This window comes from Macaca nemestrina, chromosome 15 (assembly GCF_043159975.1).
Source record: "Macaca nemestrina isolate mMacNem1 chromosome 15, mMacNem.hap1, whole genome shotgun sequence".
Lineage (NCBI taxonomy): Eukaryota > Metazoa > Chordata > Mammalia > Primates > Cercopithecidae > Macaca > Macaca nemestrina.
This window is the reverse complement of record NC_092139.1, coordinates 4,896,689-4,915,021: the sequence shown is the minus strand read 5'-3', so window position 1 is coordinate 4,915,021 and position 18,333 is coordinate 4,896,689. Positions and strand designations below refer to the sequence as shown.

General features: G+C 32.0%; 1 protein-coding gene across 3 annotated transcripts in view; it reads right to left on the bottom strand.

The window, feature by feature from the left end:
• The window catches only part of LOC105470558 (synaptonemal complex protein 2), a 68,667-nt gene that overhangs the window by 14,038 nt on the left and 36,296 nt on the right, over window positions 1-18,333 (bottom strand). For all 3 annotated transcript variants that reach the window (XM_011722647.3, XM_011722649.3, XM_071079091.1), the window contains exons 18-30: window positions 17,702-17,801; window positions 16,708-16,868; window positions 14,809-14,878; window positions 14,427-14,484; window positions 13,884-14,017; window positions 13,307-13,743; window positions 8,655-8,782; window positions 7,795-7,831; window positions 3,590-3,660; window positions 3,439-3,496; window positions 2,941-2,996; window positions 2,473-2,530; window positions 1,862-2,030 (exon numbers count right to left, since the gene is read on the bottom strand). In XM_011722647.3, the coding sequence (XP_011720949.2) occupies window positions 1,862-2,030; window positions 2,473-2,530; window positions 2,941-2,996; window positions 3,439-3,496; window positions 3,590-3,660; window positions 7,795-7,831; window positions 8,655-8,782; window positions 13,307-13,743; window positions 13,884-14,017; window positions 14,427-14,484; window positions 14,809-14,878; window positions 16,708-16,868; window positions 17,702-17,801 (1,537 nt within the window). The remainder of the gene's footprint in view (window positions 1-1,861; window positions 2,031-2,472; window positions 2,531-2,940; window positions 2,997-3,438; window positions 3,497-3,589; window positions 3,661-7,794; window positions 7,832-8,654; window positions 8,783-13,306; window positions 13,744-13,883; window positions 14,018-14,426; window positions 14,485-14,808; window positions 14,879-16,707; window positions 16,869-17,701; window positions 17,802-18,333) is intronic.

Below are 18,333 nucleotides of genomic sequence, written 5' to 3'. Positions count from 1 at the left end.
GATAACTTTTACTGTATAGTGTTTGGTATGATATGAATTGCCAGTTTTCCTCCCACTCCTTTATTTTATAGAACTTTTTAAACATATAAGAGAGTATGTCAACATAAGTTATAAAGTTAACACCTATAAATCTACCACTCAATTTAAGAACCAGATTGTGGATAATGCTGAATCTACTTACGTATGCTCTCTTATACCATCCTCCGTGTCCCTTCTGCTAAAAGGTAATTACTGTCCTGAAATCTGCAGGTCTTAGTTACTTGCTTTAAAAACAAGCGTTATTACACAGATATATATCTCTAAACAATATAATGAGATTTATAAAATATCACATCCTGTATAATATCCTATGATTTATTTTCCATACATCACTATGTTAATAAGATTTATCCATATTATTGATAGCAGCTTTAGTCCCACTTCTCTTTTTTGCCTTTCAAGTATCTTTCCAAATAGTCTCTGAAACCTAAGAAATGAGATTATCCAAGCAAAGGAAGCAAAGCTGTTTTGGAAGAAAGGTCCTCTAATCTTGGCAATAAGTCAATTCAAACACATTAACTTGTAGTTGTTCAATAATTTAAACAAAAGAATTCATACAGAATTTCAATTTCATAAATAGTGATGACAGTACTCTAACCTCTAACGTCTTCCTGAGATCTCTAATCTTCTACTTTATGTTATAAATGTTTTTATTTGTACATCTTCCCACTAGACTCTATGGTCCCTGAGGGCATGTGAGTCTTATTATATTTCTCTTTGGCTGCTTCAAGGTTCAGACTACGATGCAATCTAGCCTCACCTTTCACCATTTTCCCACAAATATGATCTATGTACCAAATACCTTAATACTGCATTCCCTGATTATACTATGCTATTCCATACTTCTCTCCCTTTTATATATGATAATTCTGCTGCTTTACTTCCTCATGTATCTGGTGACCCCTCACCTAAATTTCAAGACTCAGCTTCATTTCTAAACACATGCCAAAATTCACTTCTACTTTTAGGTAACTATTGGTTATTTTTAATCCTGGAATAAAATAAAAGCTGACGCCTTTAAAATAAATATACATTTAATTGAAAATCACAGAGTTAAGTCTTCTTTTAAAAATGCAACATATAAAATCTTTGTTTTAGCAAACATTGAAATTGATGTTCAGCTGTGAAAATGGTAATTCTCTCTAGCCAAAACTTATACCTGAAACTCATACCAACTACTTCAAGAGATTCACTATCACAAAGACAAAGCAGAAACCACTTTCTAGGAAAATACTTTGTGGAAAACTTAGGCAAAAAAAAAAAAAAAAAAATCTGGAAGAAAATTGTTTGCCTTTTGATATATTTTTTGTGTCTATATAAATTCCTTAAAAAGGATGCATGTTGGGTGCAGCAAGAAGATGGGATATTTAGTAAAAAAATATATACACACACATATAAATACATATATTTTATACACAAACACATAAATGTAAATACATGTAAATATATATAGGTTAGTGTCAAAGTTCAAGCCTTGATCTTAAAGGTGTTGAGTTCATGAGTAATTGGTATATTATTCACAATAATTAGCTAAATAACTGGATAATACTGGGCCATGAGTAGACAAGTGATGAGAATCATGAGCCAAGGATCATGATAAATCATAATTTGTGTTCCTAAGGTCCTATTAAAAATAAAATTTAAATATAACCATATTACCAAAATAATAAAACAAAAACCATAAAAATTGTAGTGTTTTGTCCTATCCATGAAAGTATGTAGTAATGAAGTCTAAATAAAATAAGCTTATATAAAGCATTTTAAATAATTGAAATAAATTGTAAAATCATTTGCAACATTTCTCCAAAAGATAATTTCTTACTTGATTTTCCACTTTTATGATTCTTCACATTTTTATTTCTGCTATAGTCTATTAGCTGTGGTTTTGATTTGGGTTCTCTTAGCCAGCTAATATCAGTCTTGCTGTCATCACATCTGTACTCTGTTTCAGTATCACTAAATAGATTTTTCTTTTGATGATTTGTTATAATCTATAAAAAAAGTTTGAAATGCATGAAGAAATACTACATCTCATTATATCATGCAAGGTAAGTTAAACCAAAACAACAACAACAAAAAACAATATCCTAATTTAGGATGGCATTAATAACCTATCCAAGAAAGTCGCTTGAAAAACCAGATCAGATAGTGATACTTGCATTTTGGTGTTGATGTTGTTAATTCAAAGTTAAAACAACTTATTTCCAGAGAGATATAACCTAATAGTACACATAGAAAAAAAACTAAACTTGTCATTTCATTAGATGATTACAAACAGCTGAAAGACAATAAGAAAATTCATAATAGGAATGTGGATAGTTGCATAAATAAAACAATCAAAATATTTTTGTTTTCTTGTTTTTGATGATCTTTAACATTAAAAATTAAGAGAAATACTATTTCTAATAGACATATTGAGATATTATAACTTACTTTTTTATCTTTTGTTTTGACAGAAGATTTAAGTTCATCATGATTCCTTGGACCTACCCTTAAATAAAAATATGTATTAATTAAAAAATACCCTTCATACTTGTTTTCTTAAGGTAACACACAATGGACAATTAGACCTGAGTTTTCAGTCTTAACTCTTTCACTAATTAGCTATATTATTCTGGCCAAGCCAATTATCCTCTCTGACCTCAGTTATAAAATAACTATGTTAGATTAAAGAACTACTAAGTCTTTTCAGCTTCATGATCTAGGATATACAACTAATATTCAAAGTGATGATAATTTGCATATTAATTTAGAGTAAATGCTGAAGTAACAGAATCATAATGGGAGTAATAATAACTACCATTTTTAATTCACTCTTCTCATTTGTTAAACTCTAAGACTGGGAAGAGATATTTAAGAGGAAAAAAAATCAGAATATTTTAATCGAACAAAAATACCTACAATCTAATCGACTTATCTGCACAGGCTTCTTTAGCTGCAGCTTGAAACTCTTGGATCTACATTGTAAATAAACATTAAAAAAAGTTGTCAATGTCAAACAAGAATTAAAAGGAATATACATCTAGTTTTGCTTCACAAAATAAGATTTGACATAAAATTAACTTTACTACAATATTTATATTTGAAAAGAAAACATATAATAAAAATAAATAAAGAGTTTTACTTTGCATCAATAAGAAAGGTGATTTTCTTGGTAGTGAAGGCTTTCTACCCCACAATTGCTTGTTTTTCTCTATCTTATTCCAAAAAAAAAAAAAAATTGAAAAAAAAGACACCTAAATATACATAGGCTGGTTATCCAAAATATTATTACCTATTTCTTAAAAAATTTAAAGCATGTAAGAGGATGCACATTAAAAACATACTATCTAATAACCGCACGGTAAATACAATGTAACTTCTCAGTAAATACAAAGTATCTATTGATTTTTAGCTTACTCCAAGTTTTATGATAGGGTCATCGGCTCCGTTCAAATTAAAATTGTAAACATCATTCCTGTGAAAATGAAGAGAAATATTAGCTCCACTTAAATACGTGTAGTCTCTTCAAATACGAAGAAAATGAAAAATATTTACAAAAAATACTTACAATGGGCATTCAGAAGTAACATTGACAAAAGTAGTCTTCAGTTTTCTGTAGCTTTTTTTCTGAACTTTTTCCTAAATACAAAAGAGGGTTATAAAAAAATCATTAAATGGATAACAGGTATATGAAAAAATGGATAACAGGTATATGAAAAAATGCTCAACAGCACTAATCATCAGAGAAACGCAAATCAAAAACTGAGATGTCATCTCACCTCAGTTAAAATGGCTTGTACCAAAAAGACAGGCAATAACAGATGCTAGTGAGGATGTGGGTCTCATACACTGTTGGTGGAATGCAAATGGTGGTACAACCACTGTGAACAACAGTGTGAAGATTCCTCAAAAAACTAAAAATAGAACTATAGTATGATCCAGCAAGTTACTGAGTATATATCCAAAAGAAAGGAAATCAATATACCAAAGAAGTATCTGCACACCCATGCTTACTGCAGCATTATTGAAACCTAAGTGTCCATCAATGGATAAATGCATAAAGAAAATATGGTCTGTGTATATACAATGGAATATTATTCAGCAATAAAAAAAGAATGAAATCCTGTCACTTGTAGGAACATGGATGTAACTGGAGGCCAAAGTAAAGTGAAATGAGCCAAACACAGAAAGACAAATATCCCATGTTCTCACTCATAAGTGGGAGCTAGAGAAGTGAATCTTATGGAGATACAGCATAGAACAGTGATTATCAGAGGCCAGGAAGAGTAGGAAGAAGTAGGGGGGGAACTAAGGGATTAAATATATATATATATAAAATATATAAAATATGTAATATTATATATATTTTTATATATTTATATTTATATATATAATCAGTGAAATGCACACTTAAAAATGATAAAGATGGTAAATTTTATATTTTACCTCAACAAAAAACTTGTACATTATGTGCCAAACAAATAATGTGCGATTAATTTTTAAATATTTTTCTTTTTTTTTTTTTTTTTTTTTTTTTTTTGAGACGGAGTCTCGCTCTGTCACCCAGGCTGGAGTGCAGTGCGGATCTCAGCTCACTGCAAGCTCCGCCTCCCGGGTTCACGCCATTCTCCTGCCTCAGCCTCCCGAGTAGCTGGGACTACAGGCGCCCGCCACCTCGCCCGGCTAAGTTTTTTTTGTATTTTTTTTAGTAGAGACGGGGTTTCACCGTGTCAGCCAGGATGGTCTCGATCTCCTGACCTCGTGATCCGCCCGTCTCGGCCTCCCAAAGTGCTGGGATTACAGGCTTGAGCCACCGCGCCCGGCCTAAATATTTTTCTAGTTGTGCTTTCACTAATATAAATCTGACATTTGTAACATTCTCCTTAAACTGAATAAAAATATATGCAAAATAAATTAAATCACCACCCATAAGTATAATTGCACTCCTAGGGCCAGGTGCAGTGGCTTACACCTGTAACCCCAGCACTTTGGGAGGCCAAGGTGGGTGGGTCACCTGAGGTCAGGAGTTCAACACCAGCCTGACCAATATGGTGAAACCCTATCTCTACTGAAAATATAAAAATTAGCTGGGCATGGTGGCATGCGCCTGTAGTCCGAGCTACTCAAGAGGCTGAGATAGGTGAATTGCTTGAACCTGGGAGGCAGAGGTTGCAGTGAACCAAGATCACACCACTGCACTCCAGCCTGGGGAACAGAGCAAGACTCTATGTCTCAAAAAAAAAAAAAAAAAAAAAAAAAATGCATTCCTATGTTCATTGCAGTGGTATTTATAATAATCAAAACACGGAAACAAAGTATTCATTGACATATGAATGGATAAATTGTGGTGCGTGTATATATACATGAAGAAATATTATTCAGCCTTAAAAATAGTATATCCTGAAATTTGCTATAACATGGATGAACCAAGACAAGAGGACATTATGCTAAGCGAAATAACCAGACAGAAAGAAAATACTGCATGACCTCCCTTGTATGTGGACTCTTAAAAAAAAAAAAAAAAAAGTCAAATCTATAGAAATAAGAGAATAAAACAGTGGTCACCAGAGAATGGCGGGGGGAAGGAAAAAGGGAGATCAAAGGATACAAAGTTGCAGATATATAGGATGAGTAAGTCTAGAGATATAATGCAGAACACATAAGGACTATTAATAGTATTATGTAATACACCAACTTTATATAATACAGTATTATATAATAGGTTGTTGTACCAACCTATTTGGGATATTTGCCAAGAATAGATTTTATGTGCCCTTGCCACATACACACAAAGATGAATACATTAATTTGATTATAGTAACCATTTCACTATGTATATCATGTTATACACCTTAAATATATACAATGAGAAAACTACTTTTTTGAAATATTGAAGACTTAAATAGTAAAAATATAATAGAAAATATTGTAAATCTAATAAAATCCTTTAACCTTAATACTTACTGACATTGTTGTATGTAGATAAATGACCTCCTTACTGGAATTCTACAAGCTAAATTTTGGTGAAGCCATGATCACAAACCAAGCATGCTTCTACTTTGTTTTGGATTTTCATTTGCTTTAAACTCTTAAATAGAAAACTTTTGAGAGGCTAAGGTTTAAGTAAAATCTCATATAAGAGAGTCAAAAAGCTATCAATTAACTAGTATTGTTAGGAAAAAAAAGTGTTAGATTATTCATACAGTCTACAACTAAAAAGATATACAACCAGATCTCAAAGTAGTGAGGGCAAAAAAGAAGTTAAATAAAATAACATTTAATAAATTATTAATTGTAATATGTTGTATTAATGATTACTGATCAGAAATAATTAGACTATCTAGTAAGTTAGAAATATTAAAACCTAAAGTATTAATTTTATTTTGTGACATCTTCAATTTATTTCTCTCGGCTATTTTATATAGAAGTATTTGCATTATTTTAAAAAGGTTCTCTCAATATATTACTCCTCTGATCATTTATCTGACTTATCCTTCCCAGTATTGTTTTTACCAGTGCTTGCATACACGTGTTCATTCATCTGTTGCATCTTTTGTGTGCTGTTACAGAATATGTAAAAATGAGCAAAGATGTTAAAGAAGATAAGCCAAAGGTATCAATGGTATTATAGAGGATACAAAGGTGAGCACAAAAATGTTACAGAAAATACAAAGATGATTCAGAATAAAGTGTAGTGAAAAAATAGAAGAAGAAAAAAAACCCCATGAGTAAAATAGCAAAAATAAATAAAAATGTAAAAGGTACCAAAACACTCTATTGTACAGATTCAGAATTATTGCCAAATGGGTTTTTGAGTCAGGGCATCTTGGAAAGTTTTCATAAGGAAGGTACAAAGCAAGACTTGCAAAGAGAAATATTTTAATAATCAGATAAGAGGGTGAGAGAGCCTGCTGACTAAGTTCAAAGTTCATTGCAAAGAGAAAAAGAATAAATACTTAGGAAAGACTTACTTCAGGAAACCTCAAGTTATCATGTTTCAGTTAAACATGACATGCCTAGAAAATTAAGAAACAAGATAATCTTTTAAAGGGACAAGTGAGCCAGTCTATGTTTCCATTTAATTCAATAAGCAACAGGGACCAAAAAAAGGTTTCTGAACAAAAAAGTGGCATGATTGGAGCTGTGTGCTTTGGAAAGAAAAAAAGCTGGTAGTGAATGTAATGTATGGATTGACACAGAGAAATGCTAGAGGCAAAGAAAATTAATACATAAAGCCTATTGTAATAATCCAGAGATTAGAAATCAGAACCGAAACTGGGCTAATAGGAGTTGGCCTAGACAGGGGAGAAAACATTCTAGAAGAACTTACAGAGGGTGAACTTCAAAACTTGAAATATTAAGTGGACACAGAGAGCAACTGTGAGGAATTAGAAAAAAGATAATTTATATTATAAGCCTGGATAAAGAGTAAAGGTTTTTTAAAACAAAATTGGAACTTCAGTAGGATCTAATTATTAGGAAAGATGGGATCGGCTATTAACACACACACACACAGTGAAAAGGATATAGTGAATCATATACCAAAAAGTAAAAATATTATGCTCATATATCTAATAGAAGCATTTTATTTGAAAAACAGAAGGTTGGAGGGCTATTCTGAGTACTTGCTACTAAACCCGTCAGTGGTTATCATTCATTTAGCAATACGCCAAAAACATCATTATCAAATTCCACTTTACCACTATGTTATTTTAGTGTTTATGGTCAAATACTGAGTTTGACTACACATTTGGTGAAGTAAATAACACCTACCTTACTGAGTTGTACAACAGATTTGTTTGAAAAACCACTGTAAAAAAAGATTTTGTCAAAATTGAAAAAGCAATTAAGTATCAATAGAATATTTTTCATAAGTCATTTTATTTAAGATAAACCACATTTATATCACTAAATCTATATTCAATATGTTAAAAATAACCAAAATGTAACAGTAATAGTCTGATATTTTTGCTACTTCACTCACAGTAAATAGCACTTACAATAGAGCCTTCAAAGCTGAATCATTAATGCAGCAGAAAGTGTGAATTTAAAATGAATACAATAGAGCCTTCAAAGCTGAATCATTAATGCAGCAGAAAGTGTGAATTTAAAATGAATGATTCTGCCATAAGAGTCATTTATTCATGATCTATAGTAAGGCCAGAATTAACATAAACTTGAATTAACAACCTGACAGACTATAAATGGACATTCTGTAATAAACACAATCTTTGGAAAGACTGCAAAGAATGTACTATTTACTACAAAAAAACTCTCATATCTGGTTAAATTTTGTATTTCATTAAGCAATGTATTTAAATATATTTAGTTTATTCATTACTAGATTCAGTAAGTACAATGTCTACATCTTAAAGATTTATTTTTAAAATGGTATGTTGTGTTGATATGTGTTTGATCCTATATAAAATGTAACTAGACAATAGAATGACAAATTTCAAATTTAGTTCCCTTCCTGTGTAATTTAAACATCTACTATTTATAAAAGTATTAAGTAACCATGTGTTTTCTACTGAAAAGTTACATTATCTGAACCTATGTTTAAAATTAACCTTTTTTAAATTGTGTAATATATCGGTCAGAAAAATATTCATATCTGAAATTTAAGAACATACCTGTTAATCAAAGACTCCTTTAATTTTCTTGTAGACTTGATGTCATCTTTTGTTTTGTATCTTTTATTGATTTGGCTTATCAAGGATTCTGCTGCATGGGTAAATTCTTTCCCTTTTGACTTTTCTCTCTGAAAAAATTTGTAAGTTACTTTTAAACTCTACCAGTTAATCTTCAAAGGAAAATAAAGGCTGAAAAAAAACTTTTAAGATAAATCTGGTTCTATTTATACCTGTAAAGAGAAATAGAGTCAATTATTTAATAAGTTTGAGCTTTGTTAGGCATTGAAATAACTCAAGATAAATATTTTAACAGAACTTTACAGAGTGCTTTGTAGACATTTTTAAAAATGTTTCTACCCGTGAGAATAAAAAACTGAAAAAAGGAGAAGCCATTTCTTTGAAAAGATCAATAAAATTGATAAACCTTTAGTCAGATTAACAAAGAAGAAAGAGGAAAAAAACAAATTACTATCAGAAATGAAAGAAGGACCATCACTGCTGATCACATAGACATTAAAATAATAAGTAAATAGTACGAACTCCATGCCCACAAATGTGATAGGCTAGATGAAATGGACCAATTCCTTGAAAGACATAATCTACCAAAACTTATGTAAACAGAAACAGATCATCTGACTAGGCCTATGTCTATTAAAGAAATGGGATGAATACTTGATATCCTACCAAAACAAAACACCAGAAAGAGTTCACTGGTGAACTCTATCAAACATTTAAGGAAGAAATTATGCCAATTCTCCACAATCTTCTAGAAGATAGAAGAGTAGGAACTACTTCCTAACTTGGTCTATGAGGCCAATATCCCCTTAATACCAAAACCAAAGACATTACAAACAAGTAGAAGTACAAACCAATATCTCCCATAAACACATATGCAAAAATCTGTAACATCAGCAGTATCAGCAAATCAAATCCTACAACCTATAAAACGAATTACTCACCTATTACCAAGTGGAATTTATTCTAGGCATGCAAGACTGATTTGACATTTGAAAATTAATGTACTCCATCATATCAACAGGCTAACTTAAAATAATCAATATAAATTGATACACAAAAAGCATCTGACAAAATCCAACACAAACTCATGATAAAAAAACTCTTAGCAAACTAGGAATAAATGGAAACTTTCTCAGCTTGATAAAGAATATCTACAAAAACAGTTACAGCTAACATCACACTTAAGGGTGAGAAACAAGATGCTTTTCCTATTAAAATCAGAAAGAAGGCAAAAATGTCCCCTCTCATTGCTTCTTTCTAACATTGTGCTGGAATTCTTAGCTAAGGCAATAAGCAGAAAAAGGAAATAACAGGTATATTGATTAGGAAAGAAGAAATAAAACTGTCTTTGTTCACAAATGACCTCACTGTCTATGTAGAAAATCTCAAAGAATTAGCAACAAAACTACTGGAAGTAATAAGCAATTGTAGCAAGATTGCAAATTACAAGGTTAATATACAAAAGTCAACCACTTTCTTATAAACCAGCAATGAACAAGTGGAGTTTGTAATCAAAAACATAATATAATTTACATTAGCACTGCCAAAAGAAATACTTAAATGTGAATCTAACAAAACATGTACAAGAGAAAAACTACAAAACTCTGATGAAAGAAATCAAAGGAGATCTAAATAAATGAAGAGATATTCCACATATATGGATAGAAAGCTCAATACTGTCAAGATGTCAGTTCTTTCTAACTTGATCTATAGATTTAACACATTCCTAGTCGAAAGTACAAACAAGTGGAACACAGGGGAATGGTAGGGCACTGAAGCTATTCTGTGTAATACTGTAATGGTAGATATGTCACTTCACTACATATTTGTCAAAACACACAGAATGTATAACAAAGCATGGAACCTAATGTAAACTAAGCATTTGAGTTAATCATTATGTATCAATAATGATTCATCAATTCTACCAAATGTACCACAGTGATGCAAGATGTTAACAACAGGGGAATGGGTAAATGGGTATATGAGGAATCTCTATACTTTCTACTCACTTTTGGAACTAAAATTGCTCCAAAAATAAATTTTTAAAAGTAAAAGGACTACAAAATAAGAATTATTCTCAGCATAATTTAGATAACTTCGTTTTAATAAACTACGGTAGTATTCTTAAAGACATGAGGGCTCCCGAGTTTATATTTACTTTTCTCTGGTTATAAGGCATATAGGTTTTTTAATTATAGTGATATACACAAAACTCTAGTAAACACAGAATTTACTATTTTAACCATTTTGAAGTCCATATGTTCTTATATATAATAGGTACTAAGTTATTAATGTTCCCTTAAGATTATCAGATTGCAAACATGGTTTACTTGTCTTGATAGAAAGGTACCAAAATGAACCTTCTCTAAAATACTGTATGATTTCAGAAATTCCAGTATAATTGGAGCCAGCCTGGGAAATCTGTGCCATTTAAGAACATAGGTTGCTCTGGGGTGATCCAATAAGTAGAAAGACAGTATCAGACAGATGGCTACCTTAGAAGACAGTGATCATCTCACACCCATTAGAATGATGATCATTAAAAAGTCAGGAAACAACAGATGCTGGAGAGGATGTGGAGAAATAGGAATGCTTTTACACTGTTGGGAGTGTAAATTAGTTCAACCATTGTGGAAGACAGTGTGGTGATTCCTCAAGGATCTAGAACCAGAAATACCATTTGACCCAGCAATCCCATTACTGGGTATATACCCAAAGGATTATAAATCATTCTACTATAAAGACACATGCACATGTATGTTTATTGTGGCACTATTCACAACAGCAAATACTTGGAACCAACCCAAATGCCCATCAGTGATAGACTGGATAAAGAAAATGTGGCATATATATACCATGGAATACTATGCAGCCATAAAAAAGGATGAGTTCATGTCCTTTGCTGGCACATGGATGAAGCTGGAAACCATCATTCTCAGCAAACTAACACAAGAACAGAAAATCAAACACCCCATGTTCTCACTCATAAGTGGGAGTTAAGAACACATGAACACAGGGAGGGGAACATCACACACTGGGACCTGTTGGGGGGTGAGGGGCTAGGGGAGGGATAGCATTAGGAGAAATACCTAATGTAGATGATGGGTTGATGGGTGCTGCAAACCACTATGGCACATGTATACTTATGTAATAAAACTGCACGTTCTACACATGTACCCCAGAACTTAAACTATAATAAATGAATAGGTAGGTAGGTAGGTAGGTAGGTAGGTAGGTAGGTAGGTAGAAGACAGTGATTCATGGAACTGGTGGGAAATCCTAAATAGGATACAGGTAGTGACTCTATGAAGGACTGAAGACAATTTCTGAAAACAGGAAGTTGATTTTTTTAAAATCAGAGCACAGCTTAGAAAAGATTATTAGGTTTTGTGCTCCCAGAAAAAAGAAATGACTAGCTCAGGGAAATTATGTGAAATTATTCTAAATACCAAAGAAAGCAATTTAAAATTTAAATTTAAAGACAGATCTTTGTTTGGACAAAAAGAACCTTATTTCCCCTGGGACTGAGGGAAGTAAATAGCAGCTGAGAAAGAGAAAATAACATATTAGGATCCAAGAAAAAAAGGGACCCAAAAGAATATGATTAAAGAAGAAAACAGCCAAATTAGGCACAAAAAGTGAGCTGCAGGTGTAGAAAATATTTTAAAGGAGACTGGTCGAGAAAAATAATGCCTAATTATACACAGTTGCAAATTATCTTTTAAATGTAATTTGCACATTGAGATGTTACATTGTGTGAACATTTTACATTGACTCTAGAAATCTGGCTATGCAGGTATCAGCATTACTACTGAAGATAAATGAAAATAAAAGCCTACAAAACCTGGATTATTTTAGAAATATCAAAAAGCAGATTGCATTACTTGCAGTGGAAATGTATATTCTAATTAAAGTTTTTTTTTTCTTAATCTGCATTTTGATAGTTAAGAAAAAAGGATTTACCCATACTGTTACAAAAAAGTAAAATTTTCTTCCCTGGAAGTCTGGTGGCAAAGTAGCTAAAAATGTCTTAGAGATGTTCTCCAGAGATGATTAATCTGAAAAAGAAAGTGGGAGCTCTAATGATGATGAGTAACAGTTACAATAGAAGACAGTCTCTTCCAACCCATTTACATACTTTCTTGCAAAACCTTCTCAAGGTTAAATGCATTCATCCAAAAAATATTTGAGATGTTACTGTGTACAAGGCTGTGCTAGGACATGCAGGAAAACAAATGTTGAACAAAACATAGTCTATGGTTACAGTCATAGAGAGAAAAAAAAATAACCATTTATTAAAAAGAAAGGTAAGAATTATAAGAAATGTACAAACAGTTCTATATGCAAGTCAAAAGGAAAGAGTGGGAGGAACCCAAAAAGAAGAGATAGGAACTGCATGGTTCATTAATTCTATACATATTTACATGTCTGATATGTGCCTACTACTGTTCTGTCAGAGCTAGGACAAGAGAGAGGTGAGTGAGGAGTTTAAGAAGGAATTCTCAGAGTCTGGGCACTGAATTAAACAAGGTACTACACATATTAAATGTGTAGCAATTAATCAAGCTTCTTTCTTATGTTATCAAGTAGGCATCTTATGGATATGCAAAAATCAAAACACATTGAAAGCTCACCATTTTTTTTTGTTTCAAATCCCAGGAATTAAGCTCAGAAGTCAATTCTTTCCCTGCTTTTCTATGACTTTGCATATTTTTGCTAGCAGAAGGATTTTTATCGCAAGTAGCAGTATTCATATCTTTTGACAATACGTATTTCTTCCTATAAATCAGCGATTCTTCAATTGTCTTATTTAGGAGAACCGATTTAAAAGTAGTTTCAGATTCAACAGGCCAATCACTCTGCTTGGAGTTTTCAGTACTTTTCTGCCCTGGATATTTAGGATGATTTTGTTGTTGATTGTGTTTCTTGCAAACTTCTACTTCTGCTTTATCTATTTTGAGATGGTCGGTTCGTTCGTTCTTATATTTCACTTTTCCTGTTTCTTCAGAATTATGATCAGATATTGAAGAGGATGATTTTTGTTTAGTAAGTTTTTTATTTATAACAATATCTATTGAGGAAAATGAGAAATTAATTTTTTTAATTAGTAATTTGACAATATGTAAAATTTGTTAAATTTGTTTTAATGCTTGTCAGACATTTGAGGAAATTAACACTGAACTATTATATATAGATAAAATTCAGTTTCACCTTGATTAAATGTGTCTCCTGATGAAGTACTTGCTCTTTGGTTATTACATAGTTCAATGTTTGTTACAGGTGTCCAACATGCCCATTTGCTGTGCATTTTATTTCCAGAGATGTTGTCTAAAACACCAGGTAATCTAGAAAATAATTTGCTTACTATGTTATAAAACATTAGCCTATGACTTTAAGACCTTGATTTTTAATGTAGTCAAAGTTTACTGAAAGCAATGTATTACATGTGTGTAAATAATATGTAAATATATCTTATATTACATGTTCTACTGTAAACTAAGTTAAATTTCTACACATTGTTTATACATTTTTAAAATCTCATTCATTTTAAGTCTCTCCACTTGAAAAGAGTTATATTGGTCCATATGGGGGGAAAAAACCGTATACATCATTCCCCATTGTGCTGTCATAACACTTAAGAGATGATTAATGCTACATTCTAATCATATAAAGTCCTTTTCCTCCAAATCTGTTGTATTCACTAAAAACAGCAATAGTATAGACTAAATGATTTGATGATTTTCTCATACTTACGCAGTATGATCTCTTTTTTCCACTGCCTGTGAATCAGGTATAACATCCTGGAGCTCATCTAAATAAAACAAGTATTATTATATTTTCATTTTTTTTCATGCAGTTGGCAGTGGGATGGGGAGTTAGTATAGAAACGTATAAAGGTTCACGTATTAGGATGAATGGATTGATCGATTTTGCGTCCTCTTAGACCCAAACTTCTGGGGAACAAAGGTTGTATATTTCTTTGTAACCTCAAAAATTCCTTGCACAAAGTCAAACAAATTCTTTGTAAATCTTTTTCAAATCAATGAAAGCCAGTGGAGTTAAAGGAAAATACAGAGAGAAGTATGTTTTCAAAAAAAAAAATGACTAAAATTAAATTAAACCACAAGATACTTACCAAAATTTTGGTTTGAGAATTCAACGTTCATATTTTCTGTGTTTTCTACACACTTAGCAGTTTTGATGTGCTGTAAACACGGGAAACATGTTAACGTAAACTTAAGATGTTATAGGAAAACAACTTAAACGTTAGAGTATTAAGGTTTGAGTGTTTTAAAATAAATCTGCCTTGATATGAAAAGTTGGATACTATTTTTATATATTTCATAAACGTTATGCCCATTTCTGAATGTTCCCTATCCTAAAACACAAGAAAACTGTCACTGCAGATGAGGCAGAATATTGCATAAATTTTCTGATCACAGCCACAGCTAGAATAATTCAATTTTCATCTGTAACTGACAAGTTCTGTACTCTCCATGAGAAATCTCTCCAGTTGCTACTGATTACATAGCCTGCTTTGTCGATTTTGATATGGTCCACTCTTTCTTATATTTCACTTTTCCTGTTTTTTCAGAATTATCATCAGATATTGATGAGGATGATTTTTGTTTAGTAAGTTTTTTATTTATAACAATATCTACTGCATTGCCCAGGTAACTTCTTTCCTACAGCGAGCTTCCCTATTTCCATAGCCAAAGATACACATTTAATCCAGATCAAATACAAATCTGCCACTATTGTCAGAAAAATATTCCCATTAGTCTAAAATATTTTGCCTCATCCTGGCTGCCTCTCCTTCTTACTCTAGCCAGTGATTCTCCGCACTGGGAGGGGAACGTTACGGAAATACGCAGGTGTGGTTTGGGTTGTTACAACGACAGAGGGTTTCTCCTGACAATAGGTAAGCACGATCCTAGCTAGCATGCTTATCATCCTACAACATTTAGGACCATGTCGCACAACTGAAAAAAATCCCCTTATTAAGAAACACTTAAGACAACTTGAACCATTACTTTGACTATTTTCTTGTAATATCTTCAACTTTCATACGCTTTATCTTTCTGCCACATACCCATTTAAATTTTAAGAATCCATCATCTGTTCTCATCTTACTATCAACACCAAGGCTACTAAGCTTTGAGAAAATTGTACATATTTATAAACATATTTATGCTATAAAAGTCATATTTAAACTGGGTCCTCAACATTATCTAACAGTTATTCTTAGGCCTCTCCGTTACCTTGCACATAGCTTTACATGTCCCTGAATCCTGTACTTCAACAGATCTCTAGGAGAAACTCACCATCTTCACACTTCAGAAAAAACAAAAGCTATTAGATGTTCCTCCTTTACAAGCTTATCTGCAACTCTGATTACCTCCTGTTTCTTGAAGAAACTATTCTCTCATCCTTTCCTGCTCTGTCTTTTCAACGACCTGGAACAAATGCCCTTCTCCTCAATATCCATTTGACTCTTTATTGACCTTTCAAAAGTCAATTCTCTCTCCATATTTTCTTAAAAAGCATCTCCTGACCTTTACCCTCACATCTAGCTACAGGGTTAGGCACTTGACCCTCTACTACTTGGTTACTACTGCATCCTATATGTGTACATCTGAGAATGCTTATAACTTATTATCTAATTTTCATGCTAGATTTTGAGAAACTTAAGGACACAGTCCACTTGTATCTCACATTCCTATACCACAGCCTTCCCTATAGCAGTCACTAATTTGTATAATAAATTACATAATTATGGCAAGTTCATTTATGCTCCCAAATGTGTAAATCAAGTTATAGTGAATATTCATAAGTTTTATTGTAAGCACAGTAAATGAGTCATATATGCCAGAAGGACTCTACTTTCAAGAGCAATAAATGATACTTAGGGGGAAAAAAAGGTAATGCTTTAAACAAAATGAGACATTTGCAGCTTGCAAAAGAAGTTAGTTCAATGCATATTTCCACAATTACTTGAAAAAAATTTTTAAAAATACTTTCAAGGTAAAGTTACTTTGTCTGTATTATCTCTCTTATGTCTTTCTTCTGATGGTCTAGATTTCAGTGATGCAGCATTATCCATTCCATTTTCTGATGTTTGAGAAACACTAGGTTTCTCTGCAGAACTCGTCATTTGCAGTGGTGGTTTAATTCTTCTTCTTCGTGGTGGTATTGCTAAAAAGGAGGATAAGGATTGCAGGTTTCTTTTTCTTTTTTTTACCTATTGCTATTGTTGAGGTACTTTTCAGATGAGGAAGGTAAGAAATGAACATTCTTAGATGGTTCCCAGGTTTCTGGCTTAGATAAGTAAGTGAATATAGATGTCATTTACCAAGATAAGAAGTGAAGGAAAAATTTGCAGGGAGGATGGAAAGATTAATTTAACTTTGGACCTATTAAGTTTGAGGAGCCTGTCAGATACTAGGCAATTGGCCAGTAGGCAACTAGATTTTTAGAACAGAAGGTCAATGTTAAGTTGTCATATAGACTAAGACTGTAAAGAAACTAGTACACAGTATCAGATTTTTTAAAACTTTTATTTAGCTCTTAGTATGTATCAGGCACTGTTTAAAGTTTCACTAGATTCCTTATTAAATGAGTGATTTTTATTTAGTCCTCTAAACAACTTGATGAGATACTTAAGTGCCACTTATAGAAAAAAAACTGGTTCTAAATTTAGCTAGAGGATAACCTGTACAAAGTACACAGTTGGAAGTGGGGAGCTAAGTCCGCCTGGCCTGGTTAATTCAGTGTTTTAACCAGTAAGATATGCTGTGTCTTGCTTAAATTATAACAAATTATTGTCAAATATTAGTATTTTGAACATTGTTCTGTTCATATGTTAGCATTATACTTTTCCTCCCATTAGAAGACATTTGTGGTTCATATTTTATCAATTTTTATACACCAAACTTATCCTTTATGTAAATTATGCTCAGAGTTCCTTAAATTAAAAAATGCCTCCTTTAAAATAATTGTTAGAAATCTTTTAAAACTATAAAACTTACATGTGTTGCTGAAAAGTACTGGACTTCTCACAGTGTATCTATCTGCCCCAGAAACAATCATTGATGCTTCAGACATTTTTCTTTTGCTAGGAGTAATTATCTGAAACCATGATGAAAAACAACCACTGTAAACACAGTCTTTTGGAAATTAAATATCCTGCAATTTTACTTATAACATTTTGCCTTGATACATGCCAAAGATATATGTTTTTTTAAACAAACAACACAATATCCATAAATTTCCATGTTTTAGGCTGATATGAAAGGTTCATCTTCATGTTTGGTATTAAATAAGTAGCCAAAACAAGTAAGGAACACTGTTTTAAAGAATATTTATAGAATATCCATACCTATGAAGTACAGTACCTTTATATGCTAGTTGAAAATATTTTATCAATATTGAGCTTATCTAGTTAACCATAGCTTGCAATTTCCTATTCTATACCATGAGGATAATGTTTGGATTACATCTTTATATAAAATTATTTTGAGTGCTTTCATATTAAGCTTTCTTCAAAATATTCACACATTTTTGAAAGTTGTACTAATAATCAGTGAAGGCTAAACTGGAGAAGTAGCTGCAGGAATTCATAGATTCAGTGGCACATAATCTAGTGGTTCCAATAAAGATT